We start from the raw sequence: 16,955 nt of genomic DNA, 5'->3' as shown, positions 1-16,955 counted from the left end.
GTCCCAAATCCTGATGGGAATTCCTGGGGTACTGTCACTTGGGATGCTCAGGGACATGCAGGGACATGGTACCAGGTCAGGGGGTGAATGAGCCCCCTCGGTGCCTTCAGCAGAGGCAGCTTTCCGCCGTGGCTGCAGTGCAGCTGGGTTATAAATGACAATACAATAATTGGCTTTTGCAATTCCTGTATTGGCTTTTGCAATTGTTATTGATCACAAGTATTTTGCTATGGTGCTTGATATTGATACTGATGACTGATAATCCCTTGCAGCTGCTTGCTGGTACAATATAATCTATCCGCTGATGTGTGCACTGTGTTACTGATTTATTGTTTGCCTAATGGTGCCTTGAGTCGCTGCCTCTGCCCCCAGCCCCGTTATCATCAAGGACCCCTCCCCAATCTACCAGGGCCCCCCCATTCACTGCTCCCTCCCTTCACCGATTCCCCAAAGCGCTGGGACCCCCCGATCCATGAGCTCCCCCCAGTGCGCCAGGACACCGACACCACCATCCATGGGACCCGACCCCCACCCCCCACCCCTCACTGCCCTCCCACTCACTAGGACCCCCCCAATCCATGGGACCCCCCCGCACTCACCAGGATCCCCCCGGCACCCCCCCATTGATTGAACCCCCCCGAAATGCCCCCAGCCCCTCCCCGGCCCCCCCGAGCCCCCGGCCCGCGTTGGGCCCCGGGGGGGCCGCCACTGAGCGGAGCCTGTCAATCAACGCCGATCGGGCTTGTAGTCACGCCCACGGGGAGGCGGGGCCCCGCGGGACGGCCAATGGAGACTGGCAGAGCTGGGAGGGAGCGTGGATTGGAAAGGCGAGGAATGGGAGAGTAGAAAAGGGGCGGAGCCCCATAAGCGGCGGCCAATGGGGAAGGGAGAGGGCGTGGCCTGGGATGCGAAAATCGGGGAGCGCGGGAAAAAGCGGGCAAGGAATGGGGGTGTGGGAAAGGGGCGGGGCCTGGAGGGAAACAAAAGTGGGCGTAGCTTGACCGAGAAGGAATGGGGCGGGGAAAGGGGCGGGGCCTAAAAGGAAACGAAACTGGGCGGGGCCTGGCGAGAGACCAATGGGGCATGGGAAAGGGGCGGGGTTCCAAGGGGAGCCTGGGAAGGGGAGAAAAAGAGACCCCTTGGGGACACTGGGGGGTTGTTGGGGACACCAAGGCTCCCAAGCGATCCCAAATCCTACTGGATCCCAAGGAATAACCCGAAATGGTCTCAAATCCCAAATCCTGGATCTAAAACTTCCCAGATCCCAAATGCCGCTGGATACCCCAAATCCAATCCTAAAAGGTCACAAATCCTGGATCCAAACCAATCCCAAAGCCCAGACCCCTACTGGATCTCCAAAAACAATCCACAAAAACCAATTTCAAATCAAGATCCTGGCAGGAAAATGGACAGGGATAGTGGGACAGGAAGGGGGACACTGGGGTGAAACTGGTGGCAATGGGATGGAGACATTGGTATGGGGACAATGGGGTGGTGGCACTGGGAGCACAGGGATGGAACTGGGCAGGTGGCACTGGAGCAGGACTGAGGACACTGGGCTGGAGCTGGGGACAATGAGAGGGGACTGGGAAGACTGGGATGGTGACATTGGTATGGGGACAGTGGGGTGGTGGCACTGGGCTGGCACTGAGAGCACTGGGATAGAACTGAGCTGGTGGCACTGGGATGAACCTGGTGGCACTGGGATTGAACTGGGGACACTGGGGTGTGACAGTGGGGCAGCCCTGGGGACACTGGACTGCTGGCACTGGACTGGTGGCACTGGGATGGAACTGGGGACATGGGGACAGGGCTGGTGGCAGCGGCACAGGGACACTGGGATTGAACAGGTGGCACTGGATGGGTGGCACTGCTGTGTCCCAGGTACCACCTGTGCGGTGTCCCCGTGTCCCCACAGTGTCCCTGGGGTGTCTGAGGACGGTCACCTGCTGCTGGCCCTGCCCGCGGTGGCCGTGTCCTGCCAGGTGGCCCAGCGGGTGAGGGGACATCGTGGTGTCACCTGGGCACCAGCGGGGCCACCAGCTGGCCGTGGCCATGCGGGGGGCGGGGGCTGATGTTGTGACGTCACATCACCCCGCCCATTTCCGGCGGGCGCCATTCCTTGGACATCGGCTCTGGCTCTGCGGGGAGATCGAACCGGCACCGAGAGATCAAAGGAACGATGGGAAGGGTTCCCCTGAGCGATGGATGCAAAAAGAGATTTGCCTTCTCAAACAATCGGGGCTTGGGGGGTTAATTAATTAATTAATGCTGGCATCAGCAACCCAGTGCCAGCCCAGTGTCCCCAGTCCTGTCCCAGTGCCACCAGCCCAGTGCTCCCAGTGCCAGCCCAGTGCCACCGCCCCATTGTCCCCATACCAATGTCACCATCCCAGTGTCCCCATCCTGTCCCAGTGTCCTTGTCCCAGTGTTCCCATTTCTGACCAGTGCCCCAGTTCCACCCCAGTGGCAAAACAGCAAAAAAGAAGAATTCTCTCGTCACCAGAGAGTGAAAACACGACACGATTTAACTGCAAGGAGAAATAAAATAAATTGGTTTAATGCACAAGATAGCGTGGAGGCAAGTCAAGGGTTAAAACCAAACAAAAGAACATCTGAACTCACAGGAATGTATGAAATAAATTTATATAGAATATAGAAAAATATATACATAATTTTATATTAAAAGGAGCAAATTTTTAGTTAATATATTAATAATACGTAAGTATAATATAAATTCTGTTAGTATAAAATACATTAATGTAAAATATTTTAATCAAATATATAATATTTCTATTGTATTACTCTCTCTATATAATACTAATATATATTTTAATTAACATTATATTATGAATATGCATAAACCCTAATGAATATGCCTTAAAACCTCTTTGATGTAACAGGACATAAAGAACATGGCTTAATTAAAGGTGAGCTTTTGGCAATTAGCACCAGAATTTTAACCTTTAACAAACTTTTATAAATATTTCAATTCTGACCCTTGTTTCTCACAGGGGGTCCCGGCTGATAATGGGGGAGGGGCAGACAGGACTGAGCCCCAAGAGAACCTCCCAGTGCTGGGGACCCCCCTGTGCCCCCCAGCACTCGGAGCCCCCTGGTCCCACTCCCGGCTCCCCCCAGTCCCGGTGCTGCTCCCGGGGGTCCCGCGGCTCTGGGGGCTCAAAGGGGAGGGGGCAGAACCCCCGTGATGGGGGGGGGGCACAAAGGGGGGTCGGTACACGAGGGGGGGTCCGGTCCCTGTCCCAGTGCTCGGTGAGGGGGGATCAGGGCACGAGGAGGGTCCAGTCCCGGTGCTGGTGCACAGGGGGTGCTCAGTGATTCGGGGGAGTCTCCAGCGGCCCCAGTGCACGAGGGGGGGTCTCGGTGCTCGGTGATTTGGGGGGGTTTCTGGTGGTTCCAGTGCCTGAGGGGGGGTCCCAATGAACGATGACAGCACTGATTGATGGAGGGGTCTCCGGTGGTCCCGGTGCACCAGGGGAGGGTCCCGGTTCCTGGGGGGGGTCCGGTGGTGCCGGTGCACGAGGAGAGGGAGGGAAACTCGAGGGTCCTGATGCCTAAGGGGGGTCCTGACGGGGGCGTCCCGGTGCACGAGGACGGTGAAATTCGGGGGTCCCGGTGCTCAGGGGGGTCCCAGTGGGTGCTCAAGGGCGGCGTGTGACACAGACAGAGACCCCGGTGACACCAGGGACCCCCACACAGCGACTGGGCCAGTCCTGGTGACACTCGGGGGTCTCTTGGTGGCACTTGAGGAACCGGTGGCACTCTGGAGGCTCGTGGTGACATAAGGAGCTGGTGGCACTTGAGGTGCTCTTGGTGACACGAGAAGCTGGTGGCACTTGAGGAACTGGTGGCACTCGAGGGGCTCTTGGTGACACACAGCGCTGCGGCACTCAAGGAGCTGGTGGCACTCGACTGTCCACAAGTCGAGTGACATCACTGCACCAATGACATCACAGTGGTGACATCACTGTCCCCGCAGCAGCATTGGGATGTCCTTGATGGCTTTTTGGCACTGCTCAGCCCCTGCACGGCTGCCGGGGCCACTGGGGCCACTGTGGCCACTACAGGGACTCAAGAGGAGGTCGTGGATGTCCCCAAGTGTCCCCAAAAGGTGATGCTTGAACAGGCGGGCGCTGGCCTCCCACAGCTGCTCAAACTTGGCCATTTTCGCCACCAAGTCCTCAGGGACATTGGGGGATGCCTCCTTTGTCCCCTCCAGGGCAGCCTCAGTGTCCCTGAGCTGGCACTCCATGTAACTGATAAACTCAGTGGCTCTGTCACACGCATCCACCAAGTGCTGCAGCGGCTCCAGGGCCATTTCTGCCCAATGTCTCCTCCTGATGGCCGCCCTCGCCCGCCTGGAGGCCACCACGGCCTCTCCCATGGCCTCATTGGTGGCCATTGCCACCTGGGCATCACATGTGGCCCCCACTGAGGCCTCCTCATCCCTGTCCAGGGCCACCATGAGCTGCTGGGCTGTGGCTGCCAGGTTGTCCCCAGCTGTCCCCCGGCAGGTGGCCTTGTCCTGCTGGTCCCTGGCCCAGGCGAGGGTCGCGTCCTTGCAGGCATCACGGAGCTTGGTGACCTCCTCGACCAGCTGTTTCCATCTCTCCTCACACGCAGACACCAACTCCCGCCAGGCGCTGCCTGTGGCTCTCACATTGGCCCAGGTGGCCCCCGGGGTGGCCCCGAGGGTGGCCAGGGTCTGGCCCAGGGAGGGGACACCGGGGTGTTCCAGGCCCTTACGGAGGCTCCAGGTGAAGATCCTCAGGGCCGCGTGCAGCAACTTTGGGGGCGCACAGCGCCGCACGCCCCAGTGTGGCCCGGTCACGGTGGCCGTCACATCGCCCAGGGTGGCCACCACGGACACCAGAGCCTCCAGCAGCTGGGGAGGGGACAGCTGGGGAGGGGACAGGGGAAGTGTCAGGGACCTGGTGGCACATGTGGCCTCTTGTGTGGCCCCTGTGCCCTCCTGGGATCCCATTTGTCCCTTCCCTGGAGGGCTCTGCTGTCCCCTCTGTCCCTTTGTCACCCCCTCATCACCTCAGCCACCCCCTGCCACCCTCCCTGCTGTCCCTGCTGCCAGGCCCTGCCACCACACTCATAGCCTCTGCCACCCTCTGCTGTCCCTTCTGCCAGCCCTCATGTCCCCAACCCCCTGTGTCACCCCCATCCCCCCTGCCCCCACACCATTTCCCCTCCCCCGCTCTGTCACCTCTCCCCTTCCTGCCACTGCCTCCTGTCCCCTTTGCGACCCCCTGTCCCCTCCCACCACATCCCCCATCTTCCCCCATTCTCCACTGCCCCTCACCCCCAGTGTCCCCTCTGTCCCCCTCTCCCCCCGCCCCATCGCACGTCTTGGAGCTCCACGCTCACTGGGGACACACTGGGGATGCTCTGGGGACACTCTGGGGGTCGAAGGAGCCTTGGGATGTCTTCGATGGCTCTTTGGCACCGCTCGGCCACCCCACAGGCACTGGGGCAGGCAGGACCACCAGCGAAATAGACCTTGATGATGTCATCAACTGCCCCCAGCAGGTGATCCTTGACCAGGTGCATCTTGGCCTCCCACAGCTGCTCGGCCACGGCCACCTTGGCCACCAAGTCCTCAGGGACATCAGGGGACGCCTCATTTGTGCCCTCCAGGGTGGCATCGATATCCCAGAGCAGGCGCTGCAGCTCCCAGGGGAACGCGGTGGCTTCGTCACACGCGGCCACCAAGTGCTCCAGCAGCCCCAGGGCCACCTCCACCCGCTGTCTCTCCATGGTGGCCCTTGTTGCCTCGCTGGCAGCCACCCTGGCCTCTCTCCACACCTGGGCTCCATGCCTGGCCACCACCTCGGCCCCCTCCTCCCTGCCCAGGGCCTGACCCAGCTCCACCATGTTTTCCTGAGCTGTCCCATCACGGGCAGCCTCGTTCTGCAGCTCCCTGGTCCGGGCGGTGGCTGTGGCCGCCCTGTCGGCCGCCTTGGTGGCCAAATCCCTGCAGGTGCTGTGGAGCTCAGCGCCTGTCCTGGCCAGCTCAGCCCAGCTATTCATCAGCACAGACACCAACCACTGCCACTCGCTGGCTGCCATTGTCACGCGGTTCCGGGGGATCCCTGGGGTGCTCTTATAGGCAGCCAGGGCCTGGCGCAGGGAGGTGACAGGGTCATCGTCATCTGATGTGACATTGCAGCGCCTCCAGGTGTCATCAGTGCTGTAGAGGGTGTCCCAGAGGTTGCTGGTGAAAACCTCCAGATCCCCGTACAGGCACCCTTGGAACACAAGCAGATTCATCTCCTCGTCCTGCCTGGGCAGGGTGCCCAGCAGCTCGCCCAGGATGGCCACTACAGTGACCTCTGGCTGCAGCAGGGCCGGGGACAGCTGGAGAGGGGACAGGAGAGGAGTCAGGGACCTGGTGGCACTTATGGCCTCCTCAAGAGTCCCTGGTCCTTTCCCGGGGTCCCCTTTGTCCCCTCCCTTGAGGGCTCTGCTTCCCCCGCTGTCCATTTGTCACCCTCTCGTCCTCTCTGCCACCCCCTACCACCACACTCGTAGCCCCTGCAACCCTCTGCTGTTCCTTCAGCCACTGCCCGCTAGACCATGTGTCCCCAACCCCCCCAGTCATCCCCATCCCCCACTGCCACCTTCCCCCACCTTTCCCCTCCACCTGTCACCTCCCTCCCTCCTGCCACTCCCTCCTATCCCCTTTGTGACCCCTCTCCCCTCCCGCCAGCCCCCTCGTCCCCTTCATCCCCCATTGGCTCCTCTCTCCCCCCACCACTCCCCCAACCCATCACACCTCTCGGAGCTCCGTGGTCACTGGGGAGACACTGGGGACACCCTGGGGACACTCTGGGGATTGAACGAGCCTTGGGATGTCCTCGATGGCTCTTTGGCACTGCTCAGCCACCCCATGGCTGGGGTGGGCACTGGGGCGGGCAGGACCACTATCGAAATACAACTTGATGATGTCTCGAACTGTCCCTGCAACGACCAGGCGGGCGTCCTGCAGCTCCCTGGCCCGGGAGGTGGCGGTGGTTGCCAAGTCTGCTGCCACAGTGGCCATCACCCTGCAGGTGTTGCAGAGCTTGGGGGTTTTCCTGGCCAGCTCTGCCAAGTTGTCCACAAGCACAGACACTGATTGCTGCCACTTGCTGCCCGCCATTTTTACATGGTTCCAGGTGCTCTATGGGGTACTGTTGGAGGCGGCCAGGGACCGGCTCGGGGAGGTGACAGGGTCATCATCACTGGAGGTGACATTGTGGCACCACAAGTTGTCATCAATGCAGTATAGGGTGGCCCGGAGCTCCTGGTGAAATCCTCCAGGTTCCAGCGCTGACACGGTAGGGACACGGGCAGCATCTTGTCCCATCTGGGCAGGGTGTCCAGCAGCTCGCCCAGGGTGGCCACCACGGTGACCTGTGGCTGCAGCAGAGCTGGGGACAGCTGGGGAGGGGACAGGGGAGGTGTCAGGGATCTCATGGGACTTGTGGCTTCCTGGGGTAGACCCCTGCCCCCGAGGGGTCCCCTTTGTTCCCTCCATCCCTTTCTCAGCCTATTGTTCCCTCCGCCACCCTCTGCCCCTCCCCTAGTAGGCCCTGCCACCACCCTGCCCTCACTGCTGTCCCCTCAGCTACCCCTTGCCAGCCCTAGTGTCTCCTCCCTCCATTACTCACTGCCCCTCACCCCCCTTTCCCCTCCCCTCTCTGTCACCTCCCCCTTTCCTGCCACTGCCTCCTGTCCCCTTTGTGACTCCCTGTCACATTCACCACCTCCTATGTCCCCCCATCCCCCACTGACCCCTCCCCCCCAGTGTCCCCTCTGTCCCTCTCCCTCCCCCTCCCCCCATCGCACCTGTTGGAGCTCCATGGTCACTGGGGACACCTTGGGGACAACTTGGGGACACACCAGGGGTCGAATTAGCCTTGGGATGTCCTCGATGGCCCTTTGGCACTGCTCGGCCATCCCACAGGCACTGGGGCTGGCAGGATCACCGGTGAACAAGAAGTTGATGATATCTTGAAGTGTCTCCCCCAGGTGATCCTTGGCCAGGCGGGCGTTGGCCTCCCACAGCCACTCGGCCACAGCCACCTTGGCCACCAAATCCTCAGGGACATTAAGGGACTGCTTCTTTGTCTCCTTCAGGATGCCTTTGGTGTCCCTGAGCAGGCGCTGCAGCTCCTGGGGGAATGCGGTTGCTTCGTCACACGCGGCCACCAAGCGCTCCAGCAGCCCCAGGGACGCATCCACCCGCTGTCTCACCATGGTGGCCCTTGTTGCCTCGCTGGCAGCCACCATGGCATCTCTCCACACCTGGGCTCCATGCCCGGCCACCACCTCGGCCCCCTCCTCCCTACCCAGGGCCTGACCCAGCTCCACCATGTTTTCCTGAGCTGTCCAATCACGGGCAGTCTTGGCCTGCAGCTCCCTCGGCCGGGCAGTGGCGGTGGCTCCCCTGTTGGCCGCCTTGGTGGCCAAATCCCTGCAGGCGTTGGGGAGCTTGGTGGCCGTCCTGGCCAGCTGGGCCCAGCTGTCCTTGACTGCGGCCACTGACCGCTGCCACACTCAGGCCACCATTTGCACATCAAACCTGCTGGTCCAATGGGTGCTCTTGTAGGTGGCCAGGGCCTGGCTCAGGGAGGCGGGAGGGTCATCATCATCAGAGGTGAAAGCGTCATCATCATCGTAGGTGACATTGCGGTGCCTCCAGGTCTCATCAGTGCACAGGCTGTTGTGGAGCTCATTGGTGAAGTCCATCAGGTCCCAGTACAGGTGCAATGGGGACACGAGCAGAGTCATCTCGTCCAGGCTGGGCAGGGTGTCCAGCAGCTCACCCAGGATGGCCACCACGGTGACCTCTGGCTGCATCAGGGCCGGGGACAGCTGGGGAGGAGACAGAGGAAGTTCAGGGACCTAGTGGCACTTACGGCCTCCTGCGATGACCCCTGTGCCCTCCCGGGCTCCCCTTTGTCCCCTCCCTGGAGGGCTCTGCTGTCCCCTCTGTCCCTCTGGCAACCCCCCGACCCCTCTGCTACCCCGAACTGTCGCTCGCGTGTGCTCCCCATTCCCCACTGCCCCCTCCCCCACCGTCGCACCTCTTGGGGCTCCATGCTCACTGGGAACACCTTGGGGACGCTCCGCTGGCGAAGGAGCCCCGGCACCAACTCCGGTCCCGGCCCAGAACAGGCCCCGGGGCCGGCGCCGGGAAAAGGCGGAGCCGCCTCAGGAGGGGCCGGAAAAGGGGTTGGGTGAGGTGACGTCACCGCCCGCCCTTTCCAGTACCGCCCCTATCCATGGAAAGCGCCTGGATTTGGCCGTTTTGGTTAAATCCCAGGGGATTTAGGCTCAGTAGAAGGGTACTTAGGCTCCATCCCCAGGGGATTTAGGCTCCATCCCACCATTTCTAGGCGGATTCATTCCGCCGTTCCTGGCTGGATTTACGAGGGAACGCGGAGGGCTCTGAGGAGCCCGCAGAGTTGCCCTCAACAAACAGGGCCGCGGTGCTTCTCTCGCGAGACCTCTGCCGAGAAGCCCCAAAGGCGGCGCGGACCAATCAGAAGCCGCGCCGGCCAGAAGTACTGGCAGAAGTTCCCGTTGCTTCGGCGTCGGCAGCTGCTTCCGGCGAATCCGCCGTGCATTGTGGGCATTGTGGTCCCCGTGGGGCCCACCGGAGGCGGAGCGGGGCTGAGGCCGCGGAGGGGGGAGGGGGCGGGGCGGGAATCTGCGGGCGCCGAGGGAGACCCGGGACCCCCCCCGGCAGCGCGGGATGGGCGACAGCGACCGCGGTCAGCACCGGGAGCGGGGAGAGGGGAGGGGCGATGAGGAGGGGTTTGGAGGGGTTATGAAAGGATTGGGAGGGACTGAGGGAGAACTGGGGGTCCTGAGGGGATGTGGGGTGTCCTGAGGGCGTTTGGGGAGATCGAGAGGGAGAACTGGGGATCGTGAGGAGGTCTGGGGGCTCCTGAGGGGATTGGAGGGGTTGTGAGGGGATGTGAGGGGGTAAGAGGGAGAACTGGGGATCCTGAGGGTATTTGGGTGGTCCTGAGGGGGTTTGGGGGGATTGTGAGAGGGCTGAGGGGTTGTGAGGGGGTTTGGGACGTGGTGAGGGGATGTGGAGGGTCCTGGGGGAGAATTAGGTATCCTGAGGGGGTTTGTGGGGCTCTGAGGAGATCTGGGAGGGGTCTTGAGGGGATATGGAGAAGTCATGAGGAAATCTGGGGGGATTCTGAGGAGATTTTCGAGGGTCCTAAGGACGATATGGGAGCCCTGCGGGGGACCTGGGGTACTGAGGGTAGTTTGGAGGGTTGGGGGCACTTGGGGGCATTCTGAGTGGGTTTGGGAGGATTTTGGGAGTTTCCGACTAGATTTGGGGCATCCTGAAGGAATTTTGGAGATCCCCGAGTGGATTTTGTGGGTCCCTGACTGGATTAGGGGTGATTTGGGGTTATTTTGGGGTCCCTGACTGGATTTGGGCGCATTTGGGGAATTTTTGGATCCCTGGCTGAATTTGGGGGTATTTTCAGATAATTTTGGGGTCCCTGACTGGATTCTGGGAGGATTGGGTAATTTAGGAGTCCCTGAGGGGACTTTGGGGTATTTTCAGGTGTTTTTGGGGTAAGTTTGCCTATCTGACCAGTTGTTTTTGGGGTAAGTTTGGCTATCTGACCAGATTTTGGGGTCCTTGTCCTGATTTTGGGATATTTTAGCATACCTGACTACATTTTGGGGTATTTTCGGGTCATTTTGGGGTTCCTCACCAGATTTTGGGCATTTTTGGGTAATTTCATGGTCCCTGACCAGAGTTTGGTGATTTTTTTTGGGTTATTTTGGAGTAATTTTGTGATCTCTCACTAGAGTTTGGGTGTTTTTGGGGGTATTTTTGTAGGACAACAGGGGTAGAATGGTCGGGACGGAGAGAGACGAGAGATCTCTGAAGCCAGGTCATGGAACTTGGGGTTTATTGCAAAGGGCCTGGGTGCAGGGTCCTGCTTGGAGCTGCCAGCCACAGCTGGAGCAGGCCTGAGAGAGGGAGAAGAGTGGTGTTATATTTGTCATATTATCCTATCATCAACAAAAACACCAAACTATATTAAAGGTAGCAGCAATTTTCATTGAATAGCTTGGAATAAATAAAATCAGATACACTTGAAATATTGACAATGTAATTTGGTTAAAATAAGGGATAATTTGGTTCCAGTAATAGCACATAAGCAAAAAAACCAAACGGAGAGGGGTACGGAGTGCAGGGCCCTTGGACCCCTGCCACCTCACATGCGAGCTTGCCAAGGGAAAATTTCCCCTTTTGTGCCATATGTCAATGTCATCTCCTCCCATTTTCGAATCATCAGACTTCTACCTCTGCCCTCATCACCACCTTTACCGTGCATGCTCCACCGCTCGGTTTGGTGGTCACACACGTCTTTGGGGGTCGTCACTGATGAAGGCCTCTCCTCTTCCTCGATGTCCTTTCATTCACCTTTGAGTTACACATGTGCACCAAGCCAGTATAATGTAAGCCAAAACGAACATAATATTATATTTAAGCATCAAAGCAATAAATCTCTTAGAACTAGCATTTTCCTGGGTCCCAACCAGATTTTCCTTTCTGTTAATTTTTAGTAACTGTTATCTCTTGCTTTTCCCTCTATCCTTGAACATCTGCAGGAAAAAGGAGAGGGGGGGAGGATGGAACCCCTCCTCTCCCTTTCTTTCTTGGCATTACACCTTTTAAGAGTTTTATTTTCTCCAAATATTAATGACTGTATCAATACTGATTACTGTTTTAATTTTGTCAGCACGGATCATACCTATTTACCACACTTCTCATTATCCTGCTCTGAGTTTTTGGAGTTTTCTGTCAAAAATCTCTCCCCTCCCCCACTCATCCACAGGGGTTTTGAGCAGTTTTCCCTTTTTGGGGGAAATCAAAGCGATGCCCTGATGCTCCTAATTAGGGGTAGGAGAAGTGAGGCTCCAGGGCTTCCCGCTCAGCCGGAGCCACCGGAGCCGCAGTGCCGGGAAAGCCGTGGCGGGAGGTGCGGAGAAGTTTGTTTGTGTTTTCACCTCAATCCCCTCGGGCCCGGGCCCGTTCCAGGGCTGTTCCTCAGCTCCGGCTCTGCCCTCACGCAGCCCGGGGGGCCCTGAGAGCGCGGGGCGGGGCTGTGCCGTGTGCACAGCCCGCTCCTAGGTAGGATTGGGCGATGGTGCCGTCAGTCTCGGTTGTGGCGCGCTGATTGGTGGGAGCGGGGCGGAGCCGGGCCCCGGTGGCGGGCTGAGGGCGGCCGTGGCTGTGCAGCGGCGGCATTGTCGGAGCGCGTGTGCGGTGCCGTGAGCGGCGGCAGCGGCCGGAGCGCGGTGAGGCGGCGGCGGAGCTCGGAGGCGGCCGCAGCGCAGGTGGGAGCCGCGCTGGGTTGTGCGGGGTCTCGGGGCTGGCTGCGGGCCTCGGGGGCGGCAGGGGGCTCAGGCGGGTTCGTTGTGCCGTGTCCGGCGCGTGTTGCCGCTGGCGTGAGGGCGCTGCGGGAGCGGCTGCCCGCGGTCTCCTTGCGGCCGCTGCCTCGGCAGGAGCCGCTGCCGGAGCAGCGCTGGCTCGGCCCGGTTGCTGTGGCTGGGACAGAGGGGGCTGCCCCGTGCCCGGGGCTGTGCGGGGAAATTGCCGTGGCCGGAAGTTTCTGTGCCCAGAGGAGACAGAGGAGTCCTGTAAAAGTGACTTTATTGCTGGGCAGAGGGAGAGGCCGTGGGGCATTTGCCGTGCGGTCTCTGCCATTGTTGTAGTTCGCAGCCTCCTTTTTATCCTCATTTTCCCGGCCTTATCCCCCTCTCCCTTTGTGCACTGGCTGAGGTGCTTGGAAGGTTCAGACCTCCCGATCCGCCAACTGCATGTCCTCGTTAATGTGCACCCCCACTTTTGTATAACAGCCGATATTCACGGCTCTGTTAAGTCTTTGTTCTTCTGGAAGTTCAGGAAGTCAGCGGGACTTTGTGTGAGCAGCGGTCCATTTTAATTAGTAACATTTATTGAAGCTGGTGGTTTCGCCCGTTACTTCCTTATCTACGAATCCCTGGTGCCTCGGTCAGCTGCTGAATGAACAGCACTCTCAAGGTGTGGAACATGGAAAAAAAGATGAGAGTTGCTGTACCACATCAGCCGAGAAACAGCATTCCTTTAACCCATTTTTTGCCAGGGAGTCACAAAACCGTGTCCCCTTCCCATTCTTTCCACGTTTGGACCAATACATGAACTGCTTAATTTTTCCGTTGTTTTTGTTTGTTTTTTTTCACCACTTTTCATTTGTCATCTATTTGCCAACAGCAGTTTGAATCATTTAATTTTCCAGAAACTCCTCTTTTTTATAATAAGAGATGATCTGATCCCATCCCATGGTTATGTGTTGTGTTTCTCATTTCAGTGGATTGTTCGGCAAGAAGTTCAGGAGCTGGAGCTGTCTGGTTGGTTATTCCAAGGGCAGCTTGTAATCTAATGATGCCATTGAAATGAGAAATGGGTTCTGTGGCTCCTGATATGAATTCGTTTGGGTTCCCAGGGGGTGGTCCATGGTGTTGTAGAATTTGTTCTCCTGGCCGTTCATCTTTTCCCCGTTTTTGGCCGCTCTCCCCAGCCAGGGCTGCATCATTTGACTGCTTTTGCCTAATTAAATCATCAAATAGTTGTAATCACAACTGATTTCCCTGAAGTTTTGGTATCAAAAAACCCCCACTGCTCTAATATACCCTATATAACACAGACAGTGGCAGCACATGTTGGAGTGGCCAGAGGGATGATTCCCTCCCACTTTTTAAAGTGAAGTTTCCCAACATTCTCCATTTGCTGTTTCCCTTTGCAGCTTCACCGGTTTCTGTTGCAGGGTCAGATATCCTCCCCCTGGGCTCTGCCTTGAGCTGTGCAAATTCCATCAGTGCCAGCAGGCAGAGCTTGGGGTGAGGGGCAGAGGGAATCAGCCCAATTCCTGCCCCAGGCAAGAGACCCAGGTGCATTGTCCACACTTTGCCCAGCAGTGTTCATTTGCATTTCTAAAGCTCCTCTGGAGGCTGCCTGGAATGGAGCTTCTGTTCCAGGGCAGCCATCTGGTGAGTCACGCGTAGTCCCCCAGAATCTGCATTTTAAAAAAGAATTATTAACTGTTTACCAGTTAAAAGTATAACGGTTAAAGGTCTTCCATTTTGCAAAATGCAACATAAAGGCGAACATGGAAAAACCCTGACCCAAACTTGATTCTCACACTTCTGTCCCAAACCTACCTAAAAATATAAAGTGGGAATATTACGCAAATTTTTTCTCATGTTTTATTTTGCCGCTGAAAGAATCTCTTTAGTGTTAGAGAGTCAAGGCATTCCTTGGTTCTGGCCAGGATGTGCAACAGAAATAATTTCTTTCACAAATAGCCCGGCTGTGCAGAGAAAATCATTCCATGCCATGTGAGTTTTACTCGATTTTTCCTAGACTTTATGTAGTCTGGACCAATCTAAATCCACTCCTTTAATGTTCCTTTTTTCCAAGTTGTGTAAGTTTTTAGTATTTGGTTTCCTGTTGGACCCGGATTTCTTCCCCTCTGATGTGAATTCGGTCTCCACACTCCTGGATTTCCTTCTCAGCCTTTTCCAGCCCAGGTGTCTCCAGCTCTGCCGGGGGCAGTGTCTGGGGTAGCTGATGGTTGCTGTTTGCTGCTGGGCAATGTTGATGATTTGTTGCTGGTCGTTATCTCTGTGGGTGTCTTTTGAGCTGTTTCCAGTCTGTTCAGATGTTAAACTCATCTCCATTGAGTGGTGTAACACCCCTTAAATAAAACCTTTAAAATTCCTTTTCCAGTGGAAAATCTTTTGAGTAGAGAAACCTTTCTGAGCAGAAAAATAAGGTTTAAAAGAACCGAAATCAGTACATTTTGCAATACTTCAACGGCAGGCAGCCCAGAGTGTGGGTGTCAGTGAGCCCCAGAGTGGAATTGTGCCGTGGTGTTCCCCAGCAGCTGTGGCAGTGCAGGCCCAGCCAGCGCTGAAGCTGCAGCAGTGGCAGCAAGGCTTGGCCCCAGTGGCTGGAGCTGGCAGAGGAGGGTGGCCAGGATTGCAGAGGATTCCAGGCGAGGATCTGTGGGCAGGCGCGGGGGCTTGGCCCGCTGTGGAGCCCTGGCTGCTGCTGCGTTGCCTTCAGGGCAGGCTCAGGGGCGGCCTCCCATCCTCCTGCTGCAGGCGGGAAGTGCAAATCTCCGGGGCTCCAGAGCCCTTGAGGCCAGGCTGAGGGGTCCCCCCGTGTTGAGCTGTGCTGGTGGCTGTTTCTGCCCTCAGGGACACTTGGCATGGGCCCCTTGGCCACCAGTGGTGCTGCTTTGCACTCCTTAGGCAGGAGCCGATGTCCTGGCTGGGTGTTGGCAGCAGCAAAGTGCCAGGGCAGGCTCTGTGCCAGCCCAGCTTCCTGTGGGAAAATGTGCCTTGATATCTGCTCCAGTGGTTGCTGAAGCAGTGAGAATTGCTTTTGCCCCCCTGTTAGGTGCCATGGTGTCAGCAGAAGATATTGAAGCCTTCCTGCTCAGGGCATTTCAGTGCCAGGCTCTTACAAGTACCCACAGCTGCGCCGGTTGAGCTGAACATGGTGCGGTGACCTGCACTGTGTCTGATTCCCCTTCCTTCCCTCCCCTGGAACAGGGTGTTGCTTTTAGACACCACTTGTCCTGGTTGCTTCAGAGTGCTTTGGAGAGGCTCCATATCTAATTTTCCCTCTTTCCCTGGGGCTGCCAGAACTTCAGGGTTCACTTCAGCATAGGCCTTGCCAGACATTTGACACAGAGGTACAAAAGAACTGGCCTCTGTATCCCTTTTTATGATATTAATTTGTGTTACGAGTTTAGTAATCAAATCTCCTCCCAGTAAATCATGATAAAAATTAAGAGCAAATAAAAATTCACGCATTTCAAACCCATCTCCCGGATCTACTAATAGTGGTGGAATAAAACCATACGTGTTTCCCACTTATCCCCTCACTAATGAAACATATTTTTAGCATTTTCCCCCCCTTAGGACTAAGGTTTAGAGTGGATTTAGAGACCCCTGTGTCCATCAGGAAATGCCTCCTCTCAATGCAGACCCACCCTGAATGTTCTCAAGGGCTGCAGTGTGGAGGGTCCCTGGTGTGATGGGAGCTGTGACAGCCCTGCCAATCCATGTCCATCAAGGGTGGACTTGCTAGTCCTGAGGGTGCTGCTGTCTGTGCTTGCAGTGTCCTTGTGCCCTGCAGCTGGAGCCCTGGTTCCTTGCCAGGGGCTGTTTGGGTGGGCTCTCCCCTGCCGAGGAGGGCAATGCCTCTGCCAGGTGCTTGTAGCCAAGCTGTGCCCTGGTTGCTGGGGCCCCCTTGGGCCCTGGGGTTGATCCCTCAGGGGCTGTGGGAACTGTGCCCTGTCCTTTGCCTTCAGCTTGGCCTTTTGCTGCTCCCTTCTTGCACTCACCTGCTGTGCCTTTGTGCCCAAGTGCTGCAGGGCCTTCTTGTGCCCCTCCTGCAGCCCCCTCAGTGCCTCTGGGTGCTCATCCTCTGACAGCTGCTGAGCTTTCTGCAAAATCGTTTGTATCTCCAGTAACCCTAACAAAATCCTTAAAAGATAATCTCCTTGCTAAAATGTACAATCCACATTTCCCATGTGTTCCTTGCTCCTCCTCCCTGTGCTCAGGGTGCCCTCCCCAGCCCGTATCCCAGAGCCGCTCCCTGTCCTGCCGCAATGTCCAAAGGCGCCCCCGGCGGGCAGGGCCGGCAGCTCCACGGGGCCGGGCAGCGGCCGGGGCGTCCCGCAGCCTCCTGGGGGCCGGGGGCCGCTGCCGGCCCTGCCCGGGGCTGGTGGGGTCAGGCAGCGCCCGGCGCTGAGCCCCGGCTGCCCCACAGCCCTGGCCCGGCCCCGCAGCTCCCCACAGGCCCCCAGCCCGTGCTCGCGGTGCCAGAGCTGCCTCTGCCC

General features: G+C 57.9%; 1 protein-coding gene across 5 annotated transcripts; it reads right to left on the bottom strand.

Moving 5' to 3' along the window:
• Positions 1 to 2,526: 2,526 nt before the first annotated feature.
• Positions 2,527 to 9,528, bottom strand: LOC134432723 (uncharacterized). Of its 5 annotated transcripts, XM_063181619.1 has the most exons (5): positions 9,102 to 9,528; positions 8,597 to 8,889; positions 7,861 to 8,187; positions 5,377 to 6,387; positions 2,527 to 4,921 (listed from the first exon to the last, which is right to left on the bottom strand). In XM_063181619.1, exons 3-5 carry the CDS (start codon positions 7,969 to 7,971, stop codon positions 3,986 to 3,988), a joined length of 2,058 nt encoding a protein of 685 aa, XP_063037689.1. In that variant the 5' UTR covers positions 7,972 to 8,187; positions 8,597 to 8,889; positions 9,102 to 9,528; the 3' UTR covers positions 2,527 to 3,985. The 5 variants fall into 5 exon arrangements, with proteins under 5 accessions (XP_063037689.1, XP_063037686.1, XP_063037687.1 ...); XM_063181616.1 differs by having other exon boundaries at positions 7,861 to 8,889; positions 9,102 to 9,527; XM_063181617.1 differs by having other exon boundaries at positions 2,527 to 4,906; positions 7,861 to 8,889; positions 9,102 to 9,527.
• Between the last annotated feature and the right edge of the window lie 7,427 nt (positions 9,529 to 16,955).

Source organism: Melospiza melodia (genome assembly GCF_035770615.1).
Source record: "Melospiza melodia melodia isolate bMelMel2 chromosome 7 unlocalized genomic scaffold, bMelMel2.pri SUPER_7_unloc_1, whole genome shotgun sequence".
NCBI classification, from domain to species: Eukaryota; Metazoa; Chordata; class Aves; order Passeriformes; family Passerellidae; genus Melospiza; species Melospiza melodia.
This window is presented reverse-complemented; position numbering and strand designations above follow the sequence as displayed.